General features: G+C 41.1%; 2 protein-coding genes across 5 annotated transcripts in view; one reads left to right on the top strand and one right to left on the bottom strand.

Moving 5' to 3' along the window:
• The window catches only part of RDH10 (retinol dehydrogenase 10), a 28,774-nt gene extending 7,173 nt beyond the window's left edge, over window positions 1-21,601 (bottom strand). The window contains exons 1-2 of the mRNA XM_081266540.1: window positions 20,096-21,601; window positions 18,293-18,528 (exon numbers count right to left, since the gene is read on the bottom strand). Of these exons, the coding sequence (XP_081122666.1) occupies window positions 18,293-18,528; window positions 20,096-20,384 (525 nt within the window). The 5' untranslated portion in view covers window positions 20,385-21,601. The remainder of the gene's footprint in view (window positions 1-18,292; window positions 18,529-20,095) is intronic.
• RPL7 (ribosomal protein L7) lies at window positions 21,600-25,208 on the top strand. 4 transcript variants are annotated; one of them, XM_081266541.1, is made up of 8 exons: window positions 21,667-21,689; window positions 21,964-22,062; window positions 22,864-22,972; window positions 23,228-23,394; window positions 23,860-23,997; window positions 24,122-24,231; window positions 24,656-24,865; window positions 25,140-25,208. In XM_081266541.1, the coding sequence occupies exons 1-7, from the start codon at window positions 21,682-21,684 to the stop codon at window positions 24,862-24,864; spliced, it is 840 nt and encodes a 279-aa protein (XP_081122667.1). In that variant the 5' UTR covers window positions 21,667-21,681; the 3' UTR covers window position 24,865; window positions 25,140-25,208. The 4 variants fall into 4 exon arrangements, with proteins under 4 accessions (XP_081122670.1, XP_081122667.1, XP_081122669.1 ...); XM_081266544.1 differs by lacking the exons at window positions 21,667-21,689; window positions 21,964-22,062 and adding an exon at window positions 21,600-21,620; XM_081266543.1 differs by lacking the exon at window positions 21,964-22,062.
• The last annotated feature ends 378 nt before the right edge of the window (window positions 25,209-25,586 follow it).

Raw genomic sequence — 25,586 nt, 5'->3', positions numbered from 1 at the left:
TGGTATTCACTTCTCCATTCAACTAGTCATTCTTGAACATGTGTTATGTGCGGTTACTGTGTCACGATCTGGCCTTGTAATGATGGGTAAAACAGGACTTGGTCTCATTCCTGTCCCTAAGCAGAATTTAAACTCACCAGGATTAAACTGGGTTAAATTGATACATCAAATGTAAACCAGCTCTAGCTTTTCTCTCTCACATAAGCAGGAGGGCTGTACATTCACATTCCAAAGAATGTGATTTGGTTCTGATTCTGCTCCTGTGCCCCTGCCCCATAATTGTTTGCAGGGGAGTTAAGATACTGGTTTTATATTGAAAGAGAGAGAGAGAAAAAAAAAAAAAAGAAGACAGAAAAAATAGAAGCAAATTAATTCAAATACGGCTATATAATTAAAATATTTTCTAGTTGTGGGTTATAAACATATTGTTCAGGGAAATATGTTTCAACTTTAAGTAGCTAGTGAAGTGTGACACAAGTTGGTTACTTTGTTTTAATTCAAAGTTTTTTTTTTTTTTTTTTTTTTTTTTGAGAGGGAGGATTTACAAAAAAAAGTTAAAGCAGTAGTGGGCCAAAGTTCAGTTTAAAACATGACTTCTTTGCCTAAACAGGAACAAATTGATCTCTTTATAAATGAAATCCAATGTGTCTGTGCATAGTGTACCTTTGAAGACAAAGACCATATTCTTCATGTAGAAAGACTCAATCTTAGGTAATACCACAATCACCACAACTTCTAAGGTTGTCAACAACACATGAGCTGCTGCTGAAACCCTGCAGGTAATGCCAGCAGCTGTGGGACCCAGACTGCTTGTTTTCCAAAACAGGTGCCAGACACTCACTCTATGCTGATCAGAGGCAAGCTGGGCAAGAGCACCCACATCAGGACCACTCAGGGTTTCTCTTAAGCCCATGCTCAGGGTCCTGCTGGACCCTAGGACATGTGACTAAGGCTGTTAATCATTTCTTGATGCCTGAATGGACATGAGCAATTACTCCTTGTACATTATTTCCACACGCCCACCCCCACCTGGGATCTGGGGTGCATTATTAAATAAACTTCGATCCACACTAATTCTGTTCCTTACTTTGCAAGGAAAAAAGTGCCATAAATGGGTGACTAGAAAGCACTGCATTTTCAGGAATTTTCCAAAGTAACCCAACTAGTTTTCCTTTCTAATTACTCGTGCCCTCAACAGTCTGGTAGATGACATCTGAGATAGCACAGCATATTCGGTCCTTGACACAGCTTGACAGAACAAAGAAATCTGGCACTTTGCAATGAATTATTAATGTGCACAAATATTGTAGCATGTACGAGGTGGGGACCAGCAAAAGGTGAAGTTCTAGTTGCCATGACACCAGTCAGTTCAAGCTAAGGTTCATGATCTTTAACTTTGTCTCAAAGAGTTGTTAGAAGAACATAAAGGGCAAATCTGAAATGCACACCCAAGCGGTGTGAGTAGAATTTCATGGGTATGCTGCCATGGAGGACCTGAGAAGGGAGAGTCAGATAATTCACTGCCCCAGGACTGCTGCGTTAGATCAACTGTAAGGACAGATTATCTAGATCAGGACTTAACAACACATGATGGGATCCCTACAGGAAGGGCATTTAATCAGTCTCTAGAGTTAGCCGGCACCCATGCTGGTTGGCAAGGTTTGCTGGAGGCTAAACCAAACACCCAGAATTGTACTTCATTCTGTGTCCTCTTAGTTGAATGTTTAGAAAACAGAGGAGATCTAGTCCTTTATCAAGAAAATCTGAGTAACTCTTGATCTAAAGGGGCATGGGGGGGGGTGTCTCAATATCAGTTACCTATATTTGAACCAGGAAGGTTTAGAGATTTAGAGTTGGAAGAGATCTAGGGTCTCTTAATTGCTAAAAAAGAAAAAAATCGTAATAATTGACTCTGGCTGTAAAGGGTAAATGTAGAACTTTGATTATTTGTGATTAATTTTATCGCAAGGTTAAAAATCTGCTGCCAGCAGACAGGGTTGCTTACGTGATTAAAAAAAAAAAAAAAGAAGAAGAAGAAGAAAAAGAAAAAGAAAGAAGGACATTTAAATGAACACTGACATTCCTATGAGACACATTTAACAAGTCTAATATCTCCATAGCTCCTCAGGGTTCCTCTTCAAAGCACTGGGCCCTCTGAAAGATACCTGTAAAGGTCACATTTATAATATGGGCAAGAACTTCTCACACAGAAGTGTAAGTGACTGCACATAGACATGGCATGTCATAGCTTGAGAAATCTTTGAAAGTTGGGTTTACGCCAAATTAACTTCCAACAGTTCTGACCTCCAGATCACTCTTGGTGCTCTTAATGACAGACTGTGCAGTGCAGAGCCTGCAGCTGCGGTGTCAGGACAAATTAGCTGAAAGTTAAGCAAAAGAGAATGTGAAGAAACATGGTGTCTGGCAAAGCCGGACTTGAAATTTTGAGATGGTGTCTGTAAAACACCCAGAAGGCATTCCCTGTATCTGTAAACAGCCCTACGTTTATACCGAGGGAAAAGCACAGTTATAAAAGCACGGTTAATTTTTCACAGTAGGAAAAGGCCTTAGGTTGGATTTTTGTGCATTTGCATGACTGTCTAGTGACAGTCTTTTAAAAGAATTGTTTTGAAGTTTATATCTCTTATTCGAATGTCCAAGAAACAGATTAAACATTAATTTCCAGAGAGCTATAAATTATATTACAATGGGAAATGGCATATATAGAGGATGGCGTGCTGATGTAGGTTTTCAGATCTCTAAAATGACAGCATTTTGTACGATCTGAAAATGAGAATACAATAGAGTCCATCAAACAAAAATATCTACCTGGACGTGCTTATGCTTTATGCTGTCCCTACCATGGTAAACAGCTTTCCTCCTGTTCTCCTCTTGCCTGAGGTGCCAGCAGAGTAACTTATTTTTGTCAGAATCATAATCGAATATTCTCTTGAATATTTACAAGGCTAAAATGACATCTGGTGGCACTCTTCTCTGAGAATTCAGTTATTGTTCCTGGAATACTGATTCAACCACACAAACTTTGAAGGTGTTGGAAATAGACTGGACTATGTTAAGAAAGTTAATTGCTCATTACTGTATTCAAAGTTTAAACATGGTGATGTACCACCAGTTACCCTGTGAGAGGAATATGAACCTAAATACTCTTAATTTTGCTGGTTTCAAATAATAAATATAATGGTCAAACTTTAGAAAAGTTACTTTGACCACAATATTATTTCAAAAAGGCAATCTTCACTATGGAACTATCTATAATTGGGAGATAAAGCCTAACCTTTGTTGGCAAGCAATATACTGACTTTAACTACTTTAGTTGCAGCTGACAGGAGACATTCTGACACTCCTGCAGCTGCACAATGGCCTTTGTTCCTTTTCCTATTTGGCTATGTTTGCAGACACAGAAAGATCTCCTGTAATTGTGTAAAATAGCCTCAAGATAACTGAAGCCTGGAACTACTGTCTCTGACTTGAAGTGTTCATCTTAATTTCTGTCAGACTGAGACAAAACATCTCTTTCTAGATAGAGAGGGAGACCAAGGAATATGTCATCAAATCTGTACCAATGTTACATTTACCATCCTTTAAAAAAATTATTATTGTGAGGCTACAGGGATTCGTTTAACATTTGAACAGCATCAGCAGTTAATACTTAACACACATGCACAAGAATACTCTTACAGTTGCCCTGCAACCAAGAAGCTAATAAAAGAGCGAGGCTTTTCAAATGAACACCTAGATGATGACACCATTAGTTATTCAGCAAAAATAAATGCTTCATTAACTTGTCTTCTCACTGCTAAAGGATAGGGTGAATCTACCCCAAGGCTGCAAGTCAGATCCCAATAATCCCTTATATTTTAGGGCTCGCTATGCAGATATACCAGAAATGAGGTGACTTAAAACTCAATCTATCTGGAAAGTACACTGGTCTTTGGATTCCAGAAATCTGCACGGTTCTGACTGCTAAGCTTCAACCTTCTTTTTGTTACCTGACTTCTCTGAATCTTCATTTAACTCATTTGCGAGACAAAAAGAGGAGATCTCCAAGGATTTTTAGCTAAAAAAATGTTAGGTTCATATTCAAGACTTCTTCAGTTCCTACTGTGCATTCAAAATACAAGTCTTAATACTGAGGTATGACTTGCCTAAGACTCTCGTAAATGACTCAACAAGGTATCAGCTCCATTAGTGTGGCTGCCAGCCCCTGGTGATTAATAAAATATCTAGCCATTAAACATTTATATGTTGTCATGGCTATGCCTTTTAACATAATATAACTTGAATTCATGCAGCCTATTTAATATTGCGAATTATCTGTGCAAAATAGTTGTTTTTCTGTTTTACTTGAACCCATGGCAGTTCAACGTGTGAACAAAAATATGAACACCGGACACTGTTTTTAAAATGCTGTTTCCCTTGATCCTCCCCTGACTGGACCAGAGATGATCAAAGGAGAGTTCAATGATCTCGCTCAGACCCAGGCCCCTCCCCCACCTCAATAACTCTTTATGGAATAAAGAAAATAACCCACAAAATTGCAGCCAAATCACCTGCCAAACAAGGGGCTATCATTAATCCCTTTGCTTTGCCCCAAATGCACATCACTTCTCAGAAATGGTAATAAAGACAGATCTTCCAAAGGGCAGAGGCTTCGGTTCTGCTCTAGTGACCAGTAACCACTTGCGTGAGGCACAAGCACATGCACGCCAGCTTAACCACTGCTGGGCCATCTGAAGTGGCAGGGCGCCTTTGCCCCTTCCAAGAGCACAACCAAGCAATGTCCCCATGATCATCAGCCCTTGTAATTCATGAGTGCAAATAGTTCAAATTCTTTCCTGCTTTCTAGTGAGCTTAAAACAACAAATCTTTACTTAAAAACAGGATAGACATAATCAAGAGGTTACTCCTAAAAATTTTTTCCTGAACATGCACTATATATAATACTTACAAGTCACTTAATATATATAAGGGTTTATGGTACCTGTATGGAGCTAAGCATTACCCAAAATAAATAAATAAACCTTTTTGAACCTCTTAGAGAACTTTAATGATTGCAGAAGCCACCTTTTCTCTAAATAAGTGGATCTCAAACTTTGCTATACATTAGAATTGCCTCGGGAGTTTTACTCTTGGTGCCCAGGCCACATCCCAGACCAGTTATACCAGAAACTCCAAAGGAGAGAAATCAGGCAGTAAGAGGAAACATTCCCCAGGTGACTCCAATAAGTAGAAAGTTTGAGACCCAGTTTTCTAGAACAGTTTCCCAGTCTCAGCACCATTATATTTATTGCTGGGTTATTTTATGCCCTGGGGGGCTTTTGGGGCCTCATGGATGTTTCGGCAGCATCCTCTTCTCTCCACTAGATGCCAGTAATAGCTTCACTAGTCTGATAAGAAAAAATGTATTGCCAATGTCCCCCTGAAGGCAAAACTGACCCCTCGAGGGCTCCCACTATCTAGTAGGGATGTGGGCATTAGCAAACCAAGTTCCACATACTCCAGTGATGGTTTTCTCCTCAAATCTAATTCTCACATTGTAATGACATTTTTCTAGGTTTGGAATACATTCCAAGCTGGTGTGTGTGTGGGGGGGAAGCACAACTTAAACTGGGCTCCATATAGCCTGTGGATGTAGCTCAGTGGCAGAGTGCTTACATAGCATGTATGAGGCCCTGAGGTCTCCAACACTGAAGGAAAAAAAAATGGGCTCAAAATCCTACCACTTTAGTTTGTATACTTTTTAAAACATTTTTATTTTTTTTTATTTTTTAGGTGTAGATGGACACAACACAATGCCTTTATTTTTATGTGGTGCTGAGAACCGAACCTGGGTCCTGCCCATGCTAGGTGAGCGCTCTACTGCTGAGCCACAATCCCAGCCCCAAGTTTGTATACTTTTAAACTACTACTCCCTTTAAGTATAGCAAGACTATGTGGAACCATTCCTCAGTCATCCAACAATTATGAATGTTCCCGATGTGCCAGGCACTAGGCTGGAAGGGATCCACAGCAACACCTGCAAGGTCCCTGACCTCCCACAAATTAATTCCAGAAGTTTATTTTGGTCCTGGGCAGGAAGAACACAACCCTTCACGATCCCTACCCTTCTGCCATGCTGCTCATGGCTACAGGCACAGCAACTAGGGAAAGTAGTGAGCAAAAGAGCACCTGGACTCACTCTTTTGAGATACTGGACCTTAATCCAAATTTAAAACAAAAATGTAGATAAGGGTGAGGTCCAGAGTGCAGGATCTGACATTTTCCTCATGTACCATCTTTTTTTTTTTTTTTGTAGTGGGAATTGAACCCAGGGGCTCTTCACCACTGATCTATGTACCCCACTCCTTCTTATTTTGAGACAGGGTCCCCCTAAGTTGCTGAGGCTGGCCTAGAACTTGCAATCCTCCTGCCACGGCTTCCCAAGCCGCTGGGATTACGGGTATGTGCAACCATGCCTGGCACATATACGGGATTTCTAAAGGGCTGGTTTACTCAGGGAAAAATAGGGGGAGGTATTGAGAAAGTAGAAAGGAAAAGAAGTATGGAAGAGCTGTTTCTCTTCAAACATTGATGTGCACAGGAATTGCTTGGAATGCGACCAAATGCAGATACTGATTCAGAAGGTTTGGAAGGGGGCCAGAGCCTTTCTTTCTAACATGACCCCAGGTGGTATTGCTGCTGCTGCTGCTGCTGCTGCTACTCTGGACCACAGGCCAGAACAGGGTTCTAGAATGAGCCGGGGGAATCTGTCTACTCCAAATCTCAAGTGGCTTCAGATCAATTTCTCCTCAAAATTCAGCAAAATGGCAGAACAATCTTCACATCTCTCTTCTTGCTGCCCCTTGACCTCCATTATGGTGATTATTAAGTCAAGAGCCCTTAGCACTTTGTATGAACAACTGTGAGAACTTGTGGACTGTCTGTGTATTTGTCTTGGATCCACTTTTAGCACTAGCAAGCTCTCAAAGAGACCTCAGGACTTCAAAATCCTCTCCCTCTCATCCATAGCTTTGAAGACATTCCTATGAAGACAACGTAGACCCCGTCTGCCTCAGCACCTCCCTCTTTCACCTTTCGCTGGGCAAGTGAACCACAGAAACTTTCATACTTTGGCAAGTCTGTGAGAAAATCCTACCTAGAAAAAGATTACCCCTTTATAAATCAGATGTTTGGGTTAAGCTTGGACTTGTTATCAACCATCTCAAACTGCAGAATTTTGAAAATCCATGGTTAACATTTCAAAAGGGGAAGCTTATGAAGCTTTCTGAAATTCTGATCCCCTAAGATTATTATATAACAGAATAAAGGTTTAACATTTTCCAGGAGATAAGGCAACAAAACAAGCTAAACTAAAACCACAGTGTTATTGAAATTTTGGTCCCAAGTACTTATGCAACTTTATGCAGCTAGTCCTTGTAGAAGATCCCTTTCCATTGCCTACCTTCTCAGGTCCAATTTACCAAAGCTAACACCCACACTAGGAAAGGGAAGGAGGCTGGGTGACAAAGGATGTACTATATTGGCTACCTCGAATACAGTCATGGAAAATTACAGAAAAGGTTCAGAAAAAAACCTCTGAGTTGAGCTTTGGTAATAAAAGTCTAGTGTGGCATTGATTCTTCAGGCTAGAATTTTACATGCTTGTCTAATTTATAGAGCAAACTTTCTGGGGATATTAAGCTAGAGTTAATCAGTTATTGCTAAGCTAACCATGCTAATAAAAAAAATCAACATTTGAAGATTAATTCTTACATTATACCACGGGGCAAAAACCATAAGTGACTCATTGGAAAATTTACTATACCAGGAGCTTTGAACAAGTAGCCCAGGTAGGTATTTGTACACGTTCTGACCTGAAGCCCCAGGCTGAGGGTCTAGGTCCTAGCTTCTTCCTTCCCTGGTGGTGACCTTACAGAAGTTTCAGGACCTCTTATCCATAAAAATGGGATAATACTTAATTCAAAGTTGCTGTGAAGCTCAAATGAGAGAAAAGTGCTTTGTAAATTTAAGTGTTACATAAAAAGTATAGTAAATGTACATAAGGCTCATTAAGCATATATTTGCAGGCTATTTTAATTCTAATTGCTATCTATTTTTGGATAGGCTGTTTCCTTCTTTAAGTTCCTGCAGTTCCTGGTTCTTACTATGTATATCTTCTAGTCCTTCCTTCCCTCCACACAGAGCCTGACCATACTTCCGGTTAAAACAGTATAGGACCATGAAAAAAAAAAGACTTGAGAGCATGTTGCTAAGCAGTTGCTTCAGCTACCTCACTCCTTTCTTCCAGAATCCTTGATGATGCTAGGAAACAACACTTACCAGTCACACCTCCTTCCTAACCCTTTTCTCTACTAGCAGAGAACAACAATTTAAGTTATGAATCAAAATTCATGAAGAAGTATCCAGTAAATGTAGAAATACTACAAATAAAAATTATTTTAAAACAATTACACTTTGTGTTTTTTTTCCCCCAGAGATTGCAAAACTGACCCCCTTTTAAAAAAAAAAAATCCTTGAGAAATCAGTAGGGGGCAGTATGTTAATCACAATTTGCAGGTGGGAAAATTCAGGCTTTGAATTTTAAGTTTCACTTGTCCTCAAAATACCTATGTGTTTACACAAGTTACACCACAAATATTTTCCCAGTTACACTGATTTGGGAAGTGTTATTTTGAGCCCCATTGCTTAGAATATCACTAAGAAGCCGAAACTTGTTAATATTCAAAAATCCCAGTATGAAGGTATTTAAAGGAGAGGCAAGAAATTCACATTTTATGCAAGCAGCAAATAAGAGAGAAACACTTGTGACTTCCCCAGACCAAAAAAAAAAAAAACCATGTTTAACACCACCACTGGTGCCTTTCCCGAATCTTTGTGTGATCTTTGAAAGTTTCACAGACCAAGTAATGTTGTTTCCAAAAGTGAATTCACTGTAAGTGACTTGTCATTGTAAGGGGCTAATTTGACAGCACTCAAGGTTTCCACAGTAATTGCCCTTGGTTGTTAAATATTCTAGCAGCATTTGCTGCAGTGTTGAAAGTTTTATGATCATTATGAGAGGATATTCATTTTTACCCCCTGTGGCTCACTTAATTTTAGTTTCAGAGCATTTAGGAAAATGGTCTCTGACAGGTGTGAACTTAGGTTTTAAGAGAATTGACAAATAAAGTAAAAAAGAAAAAAGAGTAGGCCACTTTGGGTAAAAGACATTGGCATTCCTACAGATGAAAAGCTGTACCCTCTGGAGCAGAGCTGGGGAACCTGCATAAATCCAGGTGACTGGGACTGGTTGGCCAGGTATATCAGGTAAACACGGTGAAATCCGGAGGCTATGCTCTGCCAATCTATTTCTCAACAATGGTCTCTTAACAGGGTGTTAAGACACAATGCAGGTTCATTTTCTAATGCTACCATATTACAGACTAGCAGTATGTTCTATCTACCTACTCTATATTTTAAAGAATTAAAAGCATCTGTCTTTTGAGTTATTTCCCAATTATGCTTACATGGGCCTCAACCTGAAAGGAGTTTCTAGGTCAGTTGACAGAAACTAAAAGAAGGGATAGGTCTTTGAATAGCTAACTTACTATACTAACTTCTGAGATAAGAAATAACTAATTAAACCAAAATAGATTAACACATTTTAATCTGATCCTTGGAATTACAGGATCAAAACATGGGACTTATCTCATTCAACAGAGGCAGAGAATAGTTCCCCATTTCTTAATCTTTGGAAATTTTGTCATACTCCAAAGATTAGTTACAAAGGGCCCCTTTCTCTTAGGAAAATACTGGTTGTGTGTAAGAAATGAGATGCAAAACCACCCTGCCAGTACACCCCCTAGTGGAACTTCAGCATAGTACAGTTTGGGGGTCCAAAAACATTCTAGGTACAGGTTGAGTATCCCTTATCCAAAATGCTTGGGACCCAAAGTGTTTTGGATATTGTAATATTTGTATCTACCTAATGAGATGCCTTGGGGGATGGGACTCAAGTTTAATTACAAAAAGCATGTATGTTTCATAATACCTTATATAACAGGAAGGCAATTTTATACATTATATTTAGTATGTCTACATTTTGACTGACCTCATCATGTGACCTCAAGTGTGGAATTTTCTACTTCAGAAATCATGTTGGTACTCAAAAACTTTCAGATTTTGGAGTGTTTAAGATTTCAGCTGGGCATGGTGGTGCATGCCTGTAATCCCAGCAGCTCAAGAGGCTGAGGCAGGAGGATTGCAAAGCCAGCCTCAGCAACTTAGTGATGCCCTAAGCAACTTAGTGTGACCCTGTCTCAAAAAAAAAAAAAAAAAAAAAAAAGGAATGGGGATGTGACTCAGTGGTAAAGCACCTTGGATTCAATTTCCAGTACCGCCCCCCCCCCCCCGAAAAAAAAGATTGCAGAGTTTGGATTAGTGATGTTCAACATGTCTATAGGACTTAGACCTACTTAAGTACACTTTCCCAGCTCTAATGGCTATGACTGCACCATAGTCATGTGTCTTCTACTTATTAAATATAGTGAAACACAAAGCAAATCGACAAATCACAGCATCTATACATTTATATAGGCAGATATCTAGATTAGACAGAGGCAAACTGGTGACTTATCACAAATGAGGGAGGCTTAATTTTAGTTTCTGAAAAAACTAAGAAATTTTAGGTGAATCTGTTATTAATTATTCCTTAACTTGAAAAAAAAAACATTAAATAAAAAAGGAGTTTCCTACCAAAAATTCAATTTTCAAGTAAGGTTATTAAATTGCTTGAAAATAATTTTCTCAGACTGCCACTATCTATTCACTAGTTATTAAATCAATTTACTGGAACTTGGCAAAGATCTTGAAAATCTGAAAAGTGATTAGCGTAAAAACAAATTTAAGGGAAGAGAACGAATTGAGAGAAGGTGAGCAGTTATATCTAGCCATATGGTTTGTAGCTCTTGTTTAGGTTCCAGTCCTGCAATGAATAGCTAAAGACTGCTACTGCACTCTCCATTAAGTCTTTTTGAAAAAGCTACTCAGTGTTACATTAGCATAGGTTAAAGAATACTTGCATTTTGAAATGTCCTATAGATTAATTTCTACCTGGTCAGATAATGGATAAAGTCCTGAATAGAGAAATAAGGAAGGACTAGGCATGGTAATAAAGGCGTGAATTCTAGCAACTCAAGAGCCTGAGGCAGGAGGATCATAAGTTTGAGGCCAGTTTCAGCAACTCAGCAAGACCTTGTCTCAAATAAAACAAGGGCTGAAGATATAACTCAGAGGTTCAGTGCTCCTGAGTCAAATTACTAATACTAGTAAAAGAAAAGGAGAAAAAAGAAAAAAAATAACAAGAGAAGAAAGAACAAATATGACTTTGCTTTCAGGAATGGAGACAAATAGCCCCTGTCATTCCATGATCAAACAAGGGACTAATCCTTGAATCTAGGATTTGATGATTATTTTATAGGGGCTACCACCTTAATATATAAAGTTACTGTCAAGTCAACATGAAAATACTTGCAATTTGTGTTTTTCTTTTGCAGGAGTGATATATTTTTTTTTATACTAATCAACTTCTATGTCTCCAAATAAAATGGGTCTCAAATGGCACAGTAGCCAGCCAAAGGTTCTTCCATGAAGCATGAGCACACAGGGCTCTCTTGGGGCACAGTAAAGAGCAGCCTGGCTGGAGTTTATAGTACAGCAGGGGCTGTATGAGGTGCTGAGTTGGGAAGGCAGGTGTAATTCAGTTTTGAAAGGCCCAAGATGCCATGCTAATGAGCTGGACTGTGAGTCATGTGGTCACACAAGGGTTTCAAGCAGGCATATAGCAAACTCAGCTCTACTTAGATAACCCTGGATTGAAGAGCAAAAAATGGGAACAGAGAAAGAAGTTAAGAGGCTCTGAGTCTAGGCGAGAGGTGATGGAGGTACACATAAAGGGGTGGGAATGGAAAGAAGGGGATTAGTTAAAGTCCACGGTGGCGAGAGAGAACAGTCAGGATTTGGTGACCCACGTAGAGAACTGAAGATTATGCCGATGTTCTCAAGCCTCGTGACTGACCAACTGGGGAATGCAAGAAGGGGCAAAGAGGAGTTAGTTTCGTATTGTGATATGCTGATTTCACGCAGTTAGGAAGAGGTGTACAGAGACAACTGGTCCGAGCACACAATCCTAAAGAGCCAACATTCCAAAGGTGGGGAGGCCAAGAGGACTGGGAAGGCAGAGAGAGGAACAGAAAGGTGACTCTTCATGGAAACTAAAGCACTCAAGATTCAAGGAGATGGTCACCTTCTGCGGAAGATCAAGCTGCACACTGCATTTGGCAATGAGGGAGCACCACATTCTACTCATATAGCTTAGAAATGATGGCATTGGTTACTTTGCAGTATTTTCCAAACTGAGATAACTAGACAGATTAGAACACAGATCAAATACATGGGGAAGTTTCTCATAGGGTTTAATGTCTGGTTCCCTACTCACACTAATTTCGTAAAGAGACACTTTTCCATGCTGTGGATTTTTGATTTCTAGTACAAAAGATTAGGGCCTAGCAAAAATTATTATTATTACATCAAGTTACTGATGTAACACATCAAACATAGAAACTAAAGTTCAATAAACATGTGATCCTAGTTTGTGTATACAGATAAACGGTCCCAGCTATCCAGGCAGTTACCATCAAAAAGAGATTCTTTTCCTGTTTTTGACTATAACCAAGAATTAATAAGACAAACTATGCCAATTTACAACCTGGTTCAAGAATTAAAAGTCTTTATTTTGAAAGCTCAAATATTTTTATGCATGTGACATTTACTTATGACAGAAACCAGTTCTGGAGCAGACTTTAAAAATAGGCCATAAATTCTAAGTTTTTAGTATCTACCTTAATAACATCCTATAGGGAAACAATATTATATAAAATGTTTTAGTCTTAAAATTCTTAATATTATAGTATGGAGGAGCAACTATCAAATATTTTATATGAATATTTTAGAAATGATTTTTTTAAACATCTTAAACCTAAAGGGGCTTGGGAAAAAAAATAAACAAAAACAAAACTAGCTTTCTCTAACCAGAGAAAAGAGGAATACAGTATGTGAGATTAAAAACCAGTAAATCACATAAGAACTTAAACATTAACGATTAGGGACCATCCATGAGATATTAGGTACAATGGTAGCACTAATGCATTTAAGTGCTACATTACTCAGATCTAGCTGGTGGGCTTTTACTTTTCCTGGATGGATTTTAACTAAATAGACTTTAGACATTTGGATATAGATAAATGCCTAATTCAGTAATTAGTATTTTAAAACTGTGAAACCTTTTAAGTTAAGTGGTCTATTAATTAACTACCAATTATCTTGTCTGACTAACGTATCAATAGAAGTAAATTACCTACTAGCTATTTGACAGATTTAGTCCTTTACCATGCAAAATTTCTTCAGAACATAAAAGGCCTAGAGTTAAATGCTTTTGCTTCCCCCTTTTGGTTAATCAGGGATCAATGTGCTGCTCACGTATAAAGGCCAAATGCAGCTCTTTGATTGAAAGGATCTACAGATAAACTTTGGCTTTTAGAAATAGCAACCAAGATTCTATACCCCCTCTGAAAAAAACATCAAATGAAGCAATATTAATATTTGGAGGGGAACCATAGGATTGCAGTTGCTGAATAGAGATCACCTTTCTATATTTCAAAGTTGAATGCAGAGGTATTTTCAAGGTTTTTTTTTTTTTTTTTTTTTGCATTTTAGCGAGATAGAGAGCCTATGTGAATGATTTCTATGCTAGTGTTAAAGTGCATTTGTTCTCAATGGCCTTCTCCCAACTATGTGTTTCACAGATTATGTACACCAAAGCCTACCCCATATCTATCACTTCTTGACTGGTGACCAAGAGAAGATTCCTGGGAAATCTGGTAGTAGAACAACACTAAACGGTGAAGTGCCACAGCAGACTGCAGACTTGTGCAGAACAATGTGGTAGGGGTCCTCTCCTTGAGGCCTAGTAACTGGGAAAAAAATGATTGGTTGGTATGTATTCAATTGGAGCTTGATTCAAATTGGCATATCAAGAGCAGCTTTCTCAAAGTCCTCAGCCTCACACCTATGAGCAGAGTTAACACACTACTGTAAAATTGAGCATACAGGTGGGGCAGGAAGACTGGAAAAGTCACAAGTCAGTAGGAAACAAAAGGAGATACAAATAGTGAATGTGGGCTAGAGTTAAATGCTTTAAGTATCAGCTTGAGTTAGTTCAACATAATACTTACCCTTTGAAAGTTCACTGCAATAGACCCACATGAGCATTCTCTAAATAGGTTATCTTCTAAGTATGTCAGCAGAAGCCTATTACGTATCATTGAATATTTATTGAGTGACTTAAGAAAAAAGTTCTGTTTCAGGCAGAAGAAAACAAACAGATGAATATAACCAACTACCTTCAGACAGCTTGTTGTCTACTTTGGGATAGGGCACAACATAGACAAAATTATGCCAAAAATCCATACTATGCACCAAAGGATGGCAATGACAACAAATGCTGTCAAACAACAACAACAAACAACAAACACCCAGGGAAAGAAAAGCCTTATGTGAGTCATTTAAGTGGAGTTTCCTTGGAAAGTAAGGGGTTGGACCAGATGGTCTCTAAGGATCCTTTAGCTCTGATATCCAAGAATGCCAGGAAGGGCTACAGTGGGGAGGGAAGGGTAGGCTGACAACTTGGACTAGACTTTAAAAGGCACAGGGAGTAGAGGAAGAGGCAATTCCAGGCAGCGAGACCAGTATGAGGAATGGTTTGGAAGTGGGAACATCCACAGCTTTTCAGTGATATCAACATGGTCTTCTATTTCACCGTTCATAACTTTAACTCTGAGTCAGGATCAACATACTATTTGTTATTCTATGAAAACAGACATTAACTGCTACTTAAAAGTCTGGCTGAAGATGATCTATTCAAATAATTGAACAAGCTCTTTGCTCAGCTGACGTACTTAAAAATGTATAAGGGAATTTTTTTTTCCCTCACCCAAACACAGTAAAAAGATATAATCATTATTTTTTCTGGAAGGAAGACAACACAAGTCAGGCCAACACATCTTTGAAAAATCATCACTAACATTTTTGCTTAAGAGTACTACTGGAAGGAAAGTACTCTCAATAGTACTACTTAACCTTCCCACCCAAATCACTGTAAAAACTATAATATACCTTCTTTTAAATTTTAGTTGCAAATTTTCAATTTCTTCTCAAAAGGTTTTAAGTCTCGGCAAGAAGTCAGAAATTCCAACTCTAAAATGAATTTTCTGACTCAATATTGAAAATAATTCTTAAGTTTAGATGCTTAGGGGAAAAACAGCTGGAGAATTTAGGAGCCTCCCATATTTTAATATGAAGTGACATCATTACCACCATGGCTTCCAAGAACTCCCTAAATTGTGTGGTTAAACAACATCTTGAGGCACAGTGAGGATGCTAGAAAGGTGCTGTGTTCCTCCTTGGTATACAGATTCAGTTCCAGAATAATCTTTCCACTAGAGATGTGATTCAATTTCCTCCTTATGTTAGAAAGTAGACTAGGCATGGTGGCTCACATGCCTGTAATCCCAGTGGCTGGGGAGGCGGAAACAGGAGGATTACAAATTCAAAGCCAGCTTCAGCAACTTAGCAAGACCCTAAAGCAACTTGGTGAGACCCTGTCTCGAAATAGAAAATAAAAAGGGTTGGGGATAGGGATGTGTCTCGGTGGTTAAGCACTCCTGAGTTCAATCCCTTGTATCGAAAAAAAAAAAAAGAACCTAATCTTAGAAGTACAGTATATTATCTGGGCATGGTGGCACATACCTATAATCCCAGCTACTGGGGAGGTCGAGGCCACCAGGATTAGAAGGCTGAGGCTAGCCTAGGCAATTTAGAACTTATCTCAAAATAAAATTTGAAAGTAGCTGGGGATGTAGAGAAAAAGAAAAATACAATATTTCAATTTATGTGCATTTCTAAAGCTGAGGCTATGGATTTTCTGAGCCTAACACATTAGTACTCATTTTATAGTATGTCTAGGGAAGACAAGATGTTCTCCTATTATAAATATTTTTTCACCCAAGACTATATGGGGTTTCTTTAAAAATCTGGTTACATTCAGATGAGGTGGTGCTTGCCTGTAATCCTATCGGTTGAGAAACTGAGGCAGGAGAATTGCAAATTCAAGGGCAGCCTCTGCGATTTAAGGAGACCTTAAGTAACTTAGTGAGATCCTGTTTTTTTTTTTTTTTTTTTTTTTTTTTTTTTTTTTTTTTTTTTTGGTGGTGCTGGGGATTGAACCCAGGGCCTTGTGCATATAAGGCAAGCACTCTACCAACTGAGCTATATCTCCAGCCCAAGATCCTGTCTTAAAATAAAAAAAAGGGTGGAAATGTGGTTCAGTGGTTAAGCGCCCCTGAGTTTAATCCCTGGTACCCAAAGTCTGATTACATTTGAAATTTTACAAGTCAACAAAATAATTAGAGAACAGTCAGGGAGGTGAAACTTCAGAGTACTTGGTGTAGGTAAAAGTTAGGAAATCTTGCATCATTTCAGTCAAAGGTTACTGGAAAAAAAACAATTCCCAGTTGCCTGTGGTGCACACTATGCTACTGACAGCTGTGTATCTGTTTAAGGCTGATGCATTGACTGAAATCAACACAATTCACTTTTACCATTCTTCAAATATGGAAACTACATTACACCTGCAATTTATGTCTGTCTTTTGTTCCAAATAGCAGTTTTTTGTTTTAGTCAGAATTATAATCATGCAAGATTCTTGATAGAGTATCCTGCCAAGTTTATTTAGTTGGACTAGCATTTACTCACCTAAACCAACCCTTTGATACTTGCTGCCAGAAAAAAACAAAACCAAAAAAACACCTTTAATTCAGCTCCCCATACCCACTGCACATAACCAACACACACTGACATGCATGTACACACAGAGGCACATTCACATTTCCCTAAACTTTATCTTCTAACTCATTCAAAACATGGACATGAGTTAGCTCAGGTTATTTATATGTTCATTTCTAGAGGTTCTGAAAGGAAATGAAGCTCATGTTTAAAAAATAAAACATCAAAATAAGCTTCTTCCAGGATCAGAGAATAGGCTTGCTATTGGATAAGCAACATGTAAATAAGTACTTCTAAAGCCAGATTAAGTTTTTAAGCAGTTGCTAAAAAATTAAGGGGTTTAATGTGACCTATTTAGGAGAAATAGTTCTTTGTTGTGTTCTATTAGAAGACTAATCTGCCCATGGAAAATAATATAAAACCCTTTCTCCTTATCCCTCTACTTATTTTTATTATTATTATCTTATTATTTTTTTGCAGTGCTAGGGATCAAACCAAGCCCAACATGTGCTAGTGTTCTACCACTGAGCTACACTCCCAGCACTCTCTACTTCTTCTTTATTGGATTCAACCTGTCTACAAAAGGGAAAATACTATGAGGAAAAAAAAGCATAAAGTGGGTCAACAGTGCACAGAATTACAGAGGAGAGCTTCACATCTGCCTTTATTAAAGATAATCCAGCTGAAAAGTTATGGTTACTTTATCCCTCCAAGCAGACAGCCCCCACCACCACCCAATTCCTAGATGCTACATAGCTCTGCTGGCTAGAAGTTCACATTGTTGAAGTCCACAGCTCAACAGGTCTCATGATGCCCTCCCCGCTCTGTGGTCCTATCAAGGTGACTTCTGTTCTCATTTGAGAAATTTTTCCAAGCTGAAAAAGTCCTGAGATGTCCTCCAACAGGACAATGCTATGGATCCTAGTGAAGATAAGTGATGGCCAGGGTGGCCTGATCACTCCCAGTGGACCACAAATGCTGATCTCAGAATCTTTGGCACTTTCTAAAATGTGGCTGAGCAGTAATTTGGAAGCCTAAACCCTGACTTTAGGAATTCATAAGAACAACCAATGTTTTATAAACTCTGTGGAAAGTAAAATAAACAAACCCAGGGTTTTATACTCTCTCTTGTTATTTTTATGGCAATTTTTCAAACTAGTTCAGAATGTTAAGTCTTTTACCCTCTCAAGAAATACTGAATTGGGGGGAGAGGAGAAAGTAATGATTTAATAGTAACCAACATACAATGAAATTCACCATGGGGGAATAGCTCATTAGGAGGCTCGGTGATGGGAGTACAGGTGGCTTTCAGGCTGGCACTGAGATCTCTATCCTTCTCAAAGAGGGCCCAGGACTTTAAAAAAAAAAAAAAAAAAAAAAAGGTTATATTTACCCAGAAGTGTGCATGGCAATTGACCATCATGGTTCTCTCAATGAGCTCATCAGGACATTCCAGAAGGTGATGTCCAGAGACCACGCCAGCATTATTGACCAGGACGGAGACTTCACCAACCTCTTTGCGGACCCTTTCAGCGGTCAAGTAGACATTCTCCCTTTTCCCCACATCACAGGTGTAGGTAAAAACCTGCAAGTTACAGTGGGGCAGAATTTCTTCCTCACCATTCCCAGCTGTCCTCAGAAGTCCAGATGAGGGGGAGAAAATGGAACAGAGAAGGAGGTACAGAAAGTGAGTCACCTGGCAATCAGAAGGACAAAGATCACACAAAACAAAAGTACTACAGTGAGCTTCAAATTTCTGACACCACAAGGCTTGCCAATGACTGAACTTACAGCTGCTTTCCTCCCCCCAATCTTTGGAAATTGCAGCAATTTACTGGATAACTTTGCTTAGGGGAAAGTCATGTAATTGTGACAAGCCCAAAACAAGTAGACCACATGGGATCAGCTTGCTGGAGCTAAAGACACCTGCAAAGAACAGATCTCAGCCCAGAGAACAACACACACACACATTACACATTCCTATTTTGGGGGGTGGGAGGGGAAGCTGGGGGAAATTGACCAGAAATAGCTCTTAATATTCAGTATGAGCACCATCAAAATAGAAATTCACTTTAAAGTTCATAAATCAAAGCTGTAAATAATAATCTGAATTCATCCATAGGCAAAAATTGAATTTAAAGTTTCTCATGAAAAAGTAGAGGCCACTGACTTGTTCTTATTGGGGTGGAATATAAATTAATGGGCCACATAAAAACTTGAATGGCTTAAAAACAAAATCTCTTCTCTGGAAACCCTTATCTTTTGGGTTTTGAAAGGGAACACACACAATCTGTATTTGCTACCCCTTCACACTAGCATCATTTCCAAATTTAAATCAAGAAAGCAGGTGCCAAGAAGTCTGTAACAAATGATGGACAGAGAGAAAGAGTGGCACTCGAATAAATATTCATATAGTTCAATATTTCTCCTGGAAATGAAAACTTCTGTCAAAAAGCAAGAACAATCATCAAATTTTCCTGGACCAATATTTTATGTTTGGTTACAGTTTCCACTTAGGCTTTTTCTTCTTCATTGTCTTCTTCTTAAGTCTCAGATTCAGGTTATACAAAAAATGCAGATTGGGGTGACCAGAAACATGAAAGAAATTTACATGAATTCATGAAGCTGAAATCCTTCAATAACTTTCTCAAGAGGCAGGTCATCTCTCAGTCATGCTGGGGTCTGTAGTAACTAAAGCACTTATCGCGGGCGAAACAATGTAATTATTTTCTTTTGGCTAAAGTTATAGCGAAACCATCAATACTGCCCTCTTCTAAGGGGTTCAGACCGCAGTAACACATATACACTGATACAGTCCAGTCTAGGAACAACTTCTCAAAGACGCTTCTGTTTCCCATCATGCGCATGCAAGCAAGAGACATTTCTTAAGGAATTCATCCTGAGGTAACAAGTTCCTTCTGCCTTCCCTAGGCTCAGAGGGTATAGGAAACACCAGAGTCGTCCCCAAAGGGACGGACCTCCTTAAAGGGCTGGGTTTGGCACACTTTCCAATAGTGCGGTGATCATTCTCTTTTATTAGGGGGTAAATTCCACTCGTTTTCCAAAAGAATGATAGGGTATTCTTTTTCTCTAGAGCGGGGCTGACCATGACAGTGGGATTTGGGGACCTTCCAGGGGAGAGTGCAGGGAGGGGAGAGGTTTTACCCAACAATGCTCGGGCATGAGTCCGCGTTACCTTGCACCGCGGCGGCATCAGCTGCCTCCAGGTCGCGGTAGATGTGGCGAACCATGCCCGCCGTCTCCTCGTTGCTCTGCGTGTTGATGTCCCAGAGCACCAGCAGCGCCCGGCGCCGGGCGAACTCAAGCGCGAAGAGACGGCCCAGGCCGCTGCCGGCGCCCGTGATAAGGCACACCTGGCCGGCCACGCTCTTCTCCTTGGGCCGCACCAGCCAGCGCGCCGCGGCCAGCACGAACGCCCAGAGCACTTTGAAAGTGACCACGAAGAACTCCACTACGATGTTCATCGCGACGCCTGGGGGCCCGCGCGAGCCCAGAGCCCCTGTCCGCGCCCACCCCGCGCCAGGCACACCAAAGGATCCCTTGTCAGAGCGGCCGGGACCAGAAGGCTCACCCCGCGCCTGTCCCCGAGGTGCCCGCCGGACCACAGTGCGCGGCGCCGCTCTCTGCTAGCGCGGTGCTGGGCTCCGCGCAGTGGCCCCGGGCTGTGCCCGCCGCGGCTGCCGCCCGGCTCGGCGCCTCCTGCCGGCGGCCGCCCGCCTGTCCCGGAGAGTCCGGCCGGCCGGTCCCGCTGCAGCGGCGGTGACAGCCGTGAGTTAGGCGACGCGCACTGCCCTCATGGCCAAGCTGCCGCCGCCCGAGCGTCCCCGGAGCCGGCGCCGCGGCTCCTTCTCACCCCGGGGAAGGAATGAGCGGTGGAGACCGCACCGGCTGGCCGGCTGCCGCAGGAGTTGTCAACTTGACCCAAGTTGCGAGAGGGTGGGAGAGTGGGGTGCGGGGCAGCGGAGCGCCGGAAAGGGGGGACTCGGTAGGCTCAGGCGAGCGCTGCCCAACGGCTTGCAGCTTCCCCTGCGGTCTCGTGTCCCCCTGCCCTGCACTCCCCGCGGCTGTCACTCGGGTACCGGGCTCCGCAGCACAGCGCCGCTTGCAAGTTGGAGCGCTCCCGGCCGGCTGTGAGCGGGTTCCACGCTCGGCGCTATATAACCCGCGACGGGGAAGAGCCGGCGGCGGCATCGGCTCGGCCCTCCCTCCGCTCGGCCCTCCCCGCCCCCGGGCGCACCCCGCCCCCGGCCCAGCCCCCAGCCCTCCGCCCGCCGTCCGCCGAGCCGCGCGGGGCAGCCCCTCTCACACGGCCGTGGCCGCAGCCTCCAGCTCTCATTGCACCTCCCTTCGCAGCTCACGCCCCCTGCCGTAGGTCGTCCCTGCCTCCGCCTGTCAGGCCGCGCGGTCGGCGGAGCCCCGGCCATCATCCCTTGGCCGTCGCGTCCTCGCTGTTCCCGGTCTTGCCACTTTCGTTAGCCAGGGGACTTCGGACTGCCCCGCCTGCGATCAGGCGCTGCGGAAGACAGCCCTGCAGGCTAGAGGACAACGAGAAGGACCTCGGCAGCGCGGCAAGGCGGGTGCCAGAGTCTGACTACGGGTGGCAGAGTTGAGAAGCGGCCAAAAGTGGCTTCGAATCGCTGCTACCTGTTTGGGACATTATCCCAAAGGCTCTCATTTTCCTGGCTGAAATCACCACCCCGGTAGTTACCCACAGCCCTGGTCAGGCGTCTCCCTCCCGTCGAGCGGACCATGAAATGATGCATGCCGGGGTTTGTAGTTTATTCCCCAGGGGCGTGTTATTTGGTTAATTTACAAGGTGGAAGTCGAGCTAATCCTGTCAACGCAACCTAGGGATTAGGACCCCGAGCAGTCAAGGTGTCACCACTCTTTGCACTTGAATTGATTAAAGTCTAACTACTGCATTGGCTTTTCCCACAAAAGTTTCCCCCAAAAGTTGATTGGAAGAAGCTAAATCGGGCATTTCTTAATTTTGCAACTTCAAGGTGGGCTCTCAGCTCTGAGTTCTTTTCCGGCTTATTTTAGGACGCCTATAAATCGTGGGGCTTCTCTGGCCGTCTTTAAGTGGGCAGTGCGCATGCGCCAACTTCCTCTTTTTCCGGCTGGAACCATGGAGGGTGCCGAGTAAGTTACTCCTCGTCCTCTCGAGAATCCTTCTCCATCCCCGAAAATATAGGCCATTTGTCTCAGTTTTTCCCTGTCTGGTTGTACTTCTTACCTTTTCCCACTTATCTGTGTGTTTGTGACGCTCTATGACACCAGTAGGGACCCCGGGCTGGGATGGGATGCGGGCGGCCATAGGGTGAAGGTTTTGGAAGTACCGGGAACGAGGTACCAGCGCAGAATTTATGTGTGCATCCAAGCCGGTTGGGCAGAGGTCCATTCCTCGATGGAACCGAGGTATATCGAGGCCGGTACAAAACCTCTTGAGTTGAATTCATCCTTGGTTAGTACTTGGCCCAGGCGTTTTTGCTTACAGGCCTTTGCTTTCAGTATGCGTGGCTTGGGACTTGAACCAGAGTGGAATTTGGCCTTTTTATTTTTGAGAATCCCAGGTTCTTTAGGCAGAAAGTTAGGTGTCTTTGTAGCAGTCTTAAGGTTCTGATACATCTTGTAGATATTTTCTAGGTATATTTTCTTAGGTGTAATTGTTGGAGGCCAGGACTGGAGCTGGAATGTTCATTCTGTTAAACCACAATCGCAAATGTGACATTATCTGAAATGTGTGTTAGAAGGCGAAAATTACTGAAGGAAATTTAAAAATTCTGTTAGACTGGAGCATGTTAGGGTAACTTTAAGATACCAGTGATGGTGAAGACCCACTGATGCCCCATGTGTTAACACTTTGCTCAGTACAGCATGGGAGTGATGCAAGGCAGAAAGGTTTCTGAACTATTGATAATATTCTTTGTATGCTAATGACAGAGAGAAGAAAAAGAAGGTTCCTGCTGTGCCAGAAACTCTTAAGAAAAAGCGAAGGAATTATGCAGAGCTGAAAGTAAAGCGCCTGAGGAAGAAGTTTGCCCAAAAGATGGTAAGTTAAGGTTTGGATGCACTCAGCTTTGTGAGGAGTCCATGTGGTTGGGATTGAGAATGAAGTGAACGTTCTTAGCTAGACTTGTTTACTTCACTGTTGTACCAAGGAATTGCTTGAAGCTTCCTATTGTAGCTTTTGGGAATGTTGACTGTACTGTGGCAAGAAAAATTTCAAGGGAAGATTATTTTAAAAATTGCTATTGCAAATTGTTTGGGAGTTAAGAATCATGAATAATTGGTAATTGCTTTTCAGCTTCGAAAGGCAAGGAGGAAGCTAATCTATGAAAAAGCCAAGCATTACCACAAGGAATATAGGCAAATGTACAGAACAGAGATTCGGATGGCTAGAATGGCAAGAAAAGCGGGCAACTTCTATGTACCTGCAGAACCCAAATTGGCATTTGTTATCAGGATCAGAGGGTAAGTTCAGTTTTTACTGTATTTGGTTTAAAGGGAATTTTAGAAGCCTCAGTAAAATTTCCTGTAAAATTTCCTCAGTAAAATTTCAGGAAGGACTTATCTAAAACATGGGAATAACAATGCTCAGGTGTGACTAGAAAAAAGCATGGGTGTCATTTTAAGGGGTTAGTTATAAGCCCTGTCCTAAAGCTCCTGTCTACTTTAATTAAATCAGGAGGAGTTCAGGGTCCTGTCAGTTGATTTCAAAAGAAGTTAAAGTGTACAGTCAGTATGGTGCTATAACAAAGATAGGTGATAATACAAGTCAGGACCTTTTACTGGTACTTATCAAAAAATAGTTGGAGAGGAAGCAGGTTGAAAAACATCAGTGATATTTGGTTTTTGTGGGACATGTGTGATCAGTTTGTTTAGTTTCCTGTCAGTTGATAGTAAAATTTTTTTTTTTTTGGTCCCTTTTCCCTGCAGTATCAATGGTGTGAGCCCAAAGGTTCGGAAGGTGTTACAACTTCTTCGCCTTCGCCAGATCTTCAATGGCACCTTCGTTAAGCTCAACAAGGCTTCAATTAACATGCTGAGGATCGTGGAACCTTACATCGCATGGGGGTAAGTGCCTTTTTTTCTTGGATTTCTGCTTGGCAAATAGACTGGTATAGCGAGGTGAATTTTAGATGTTTTGATAGCAGTAACCATTTTCTTTGATCATGTACATCTGCTTTTCGTATTTCAGGTACCCAAACCTGAAATCAGTGAATGAACTAATCTACAAGCGTGGATATGGCAAAATCAATAAGAAACGAATTGCCTTGACAGATAACGCTTTGATTGCTCGATCTCTTGGTAGGTTCTTTTTGTTTGGGGGAAGTTTGATATTAGATGGTGAAATTTTATGGCCTCTCATGTCCTTAATTTTCTCACTAATGAACCTTCACATTATTTCCTATAATTTTTCATTAAAGAAAACATGAGATAATTTCATTGCACGAGTGCTTTGGCACTGAGCTACATCCCCGCCCTTTAGTTTTTATCTTGAGACAGTGCCCTCAAACTTCTGTCTTCTGTCTCTGCCTGTGCCAGTAATCCCAGTGACTCAGACATAAGCTTACAATATGGCGCCCTTCTGTTTACTTCTTTTTTTTTTTTCTTTTTTAGGTATACAGTATACATGATTCTGTTTACTTTTGGTTTGCATTTAGCTCAGCTTGTAAATGTGCTTTTTTGTAGGCCTTAAATTTTAAGCAATCACAAATGAATTTTTTTCCAGGTAAATATGGCATCATCTGCATGGAAGATCTGATTCATGAGATCTACACTGTTGGAAAACGCTTCAAAGAAGCAAATAACTTCCTGTGGCCCTTCAAATTGTCTTCTCCAAGAGGTGGAATGAAGAAAAAGACCACCCATTTTGTAGAAGGTGGAGATGCTGGCAACAGGGAAGACCAGATCAACAGGCTTATTAGAAGGATGAACTAAGGTGAGAAACTGCATCCTGGGAGAAAGTAGTAGTCTTAATAATTGAATGTGGTGATTTTGAATATAATCAGTACTCTTCAGTGGGGGAGGGGTGATATATGATTAGTTTAGTTACTCCTCTCCTTCCTTTTGAAGACATTTCTGGGGGGAAGGAACCCTCCCTCCTTTTTATCAATTTAAAAATGGAAATTGGGTGTCCTTAAAAATACCCCTAATTTAATGTTAATCTTTAGCTGCTAAGAGTCTTTAATAGGTTTATTTTCTTTCCCTTTCAGGTATCTACCGTGGTATTTTTGTAATCTGGTCAGTTAATAAAACAGTACCTGCTCTCAATGTATTGGTGATTTGTTAGTCTGCCTCTGCCTTCCTTCAGCTATGATGGTGAATCTTTTTTTTTATGATGGTGAATCTTTTTTTTTATGATGGTGAATCTTGATGTGTATACGAATTCAGTCATATCAACAGAAAACTTGGGTCAAGTTTTTATGTTGTGAAAAAACATTTTATCATACACATTTAATTGCTGAAGTCCCATGTCTCAGACACTGGCTTGTCTGAAAACTACGGTGTGAATGTGTTATTTTTCCTTTTGTATTCCATTTTTTCATTCTTATTTTGCATCTTTTGCCCAAATTTAAATGAGATATTAGTAATTCCATTATTACATTGTGGATATTAAGTAGAAGTGAAATTAAAACACTTGGCAGTTAGTGAGCAAAACT

This window comes from Spermophilus citellus (genome assembly GCF_964194105.1).
Source record: "Spermophilus citellus genome assembly, chromosome: 14".
Classification (NCBI taxonomy): domain Eukaryota; kingdom Metazoa; phylum Chordata; class Mammalia; order Rodentia; family Sciuridae; genus Spermophilus; species Spermophilus citellus.
This window is presented reverse-complemented; position numbering and strand designations above follow the sequence as displayed.

Excerpts from the sequence above, each read along its gene's own strand:
- RPL7 (XM_081266541.1), top strand. Across the intron at positions 22,063-22,863 it reads GGAACCATGGAGGGTGCCGA|AGAGAAGAAAAAGAAGGTTC; the intron begins GTAAGTTACTCC and ends TGCTAATGACAG. Across the intron at positions 23,998-24,121 it reads GAACCTTACATCGCATGGGG|GTACCCAAACCTGAAATCAG; the intron begins GTAAGTGCCTTT and ends TTCGTATTTCAG.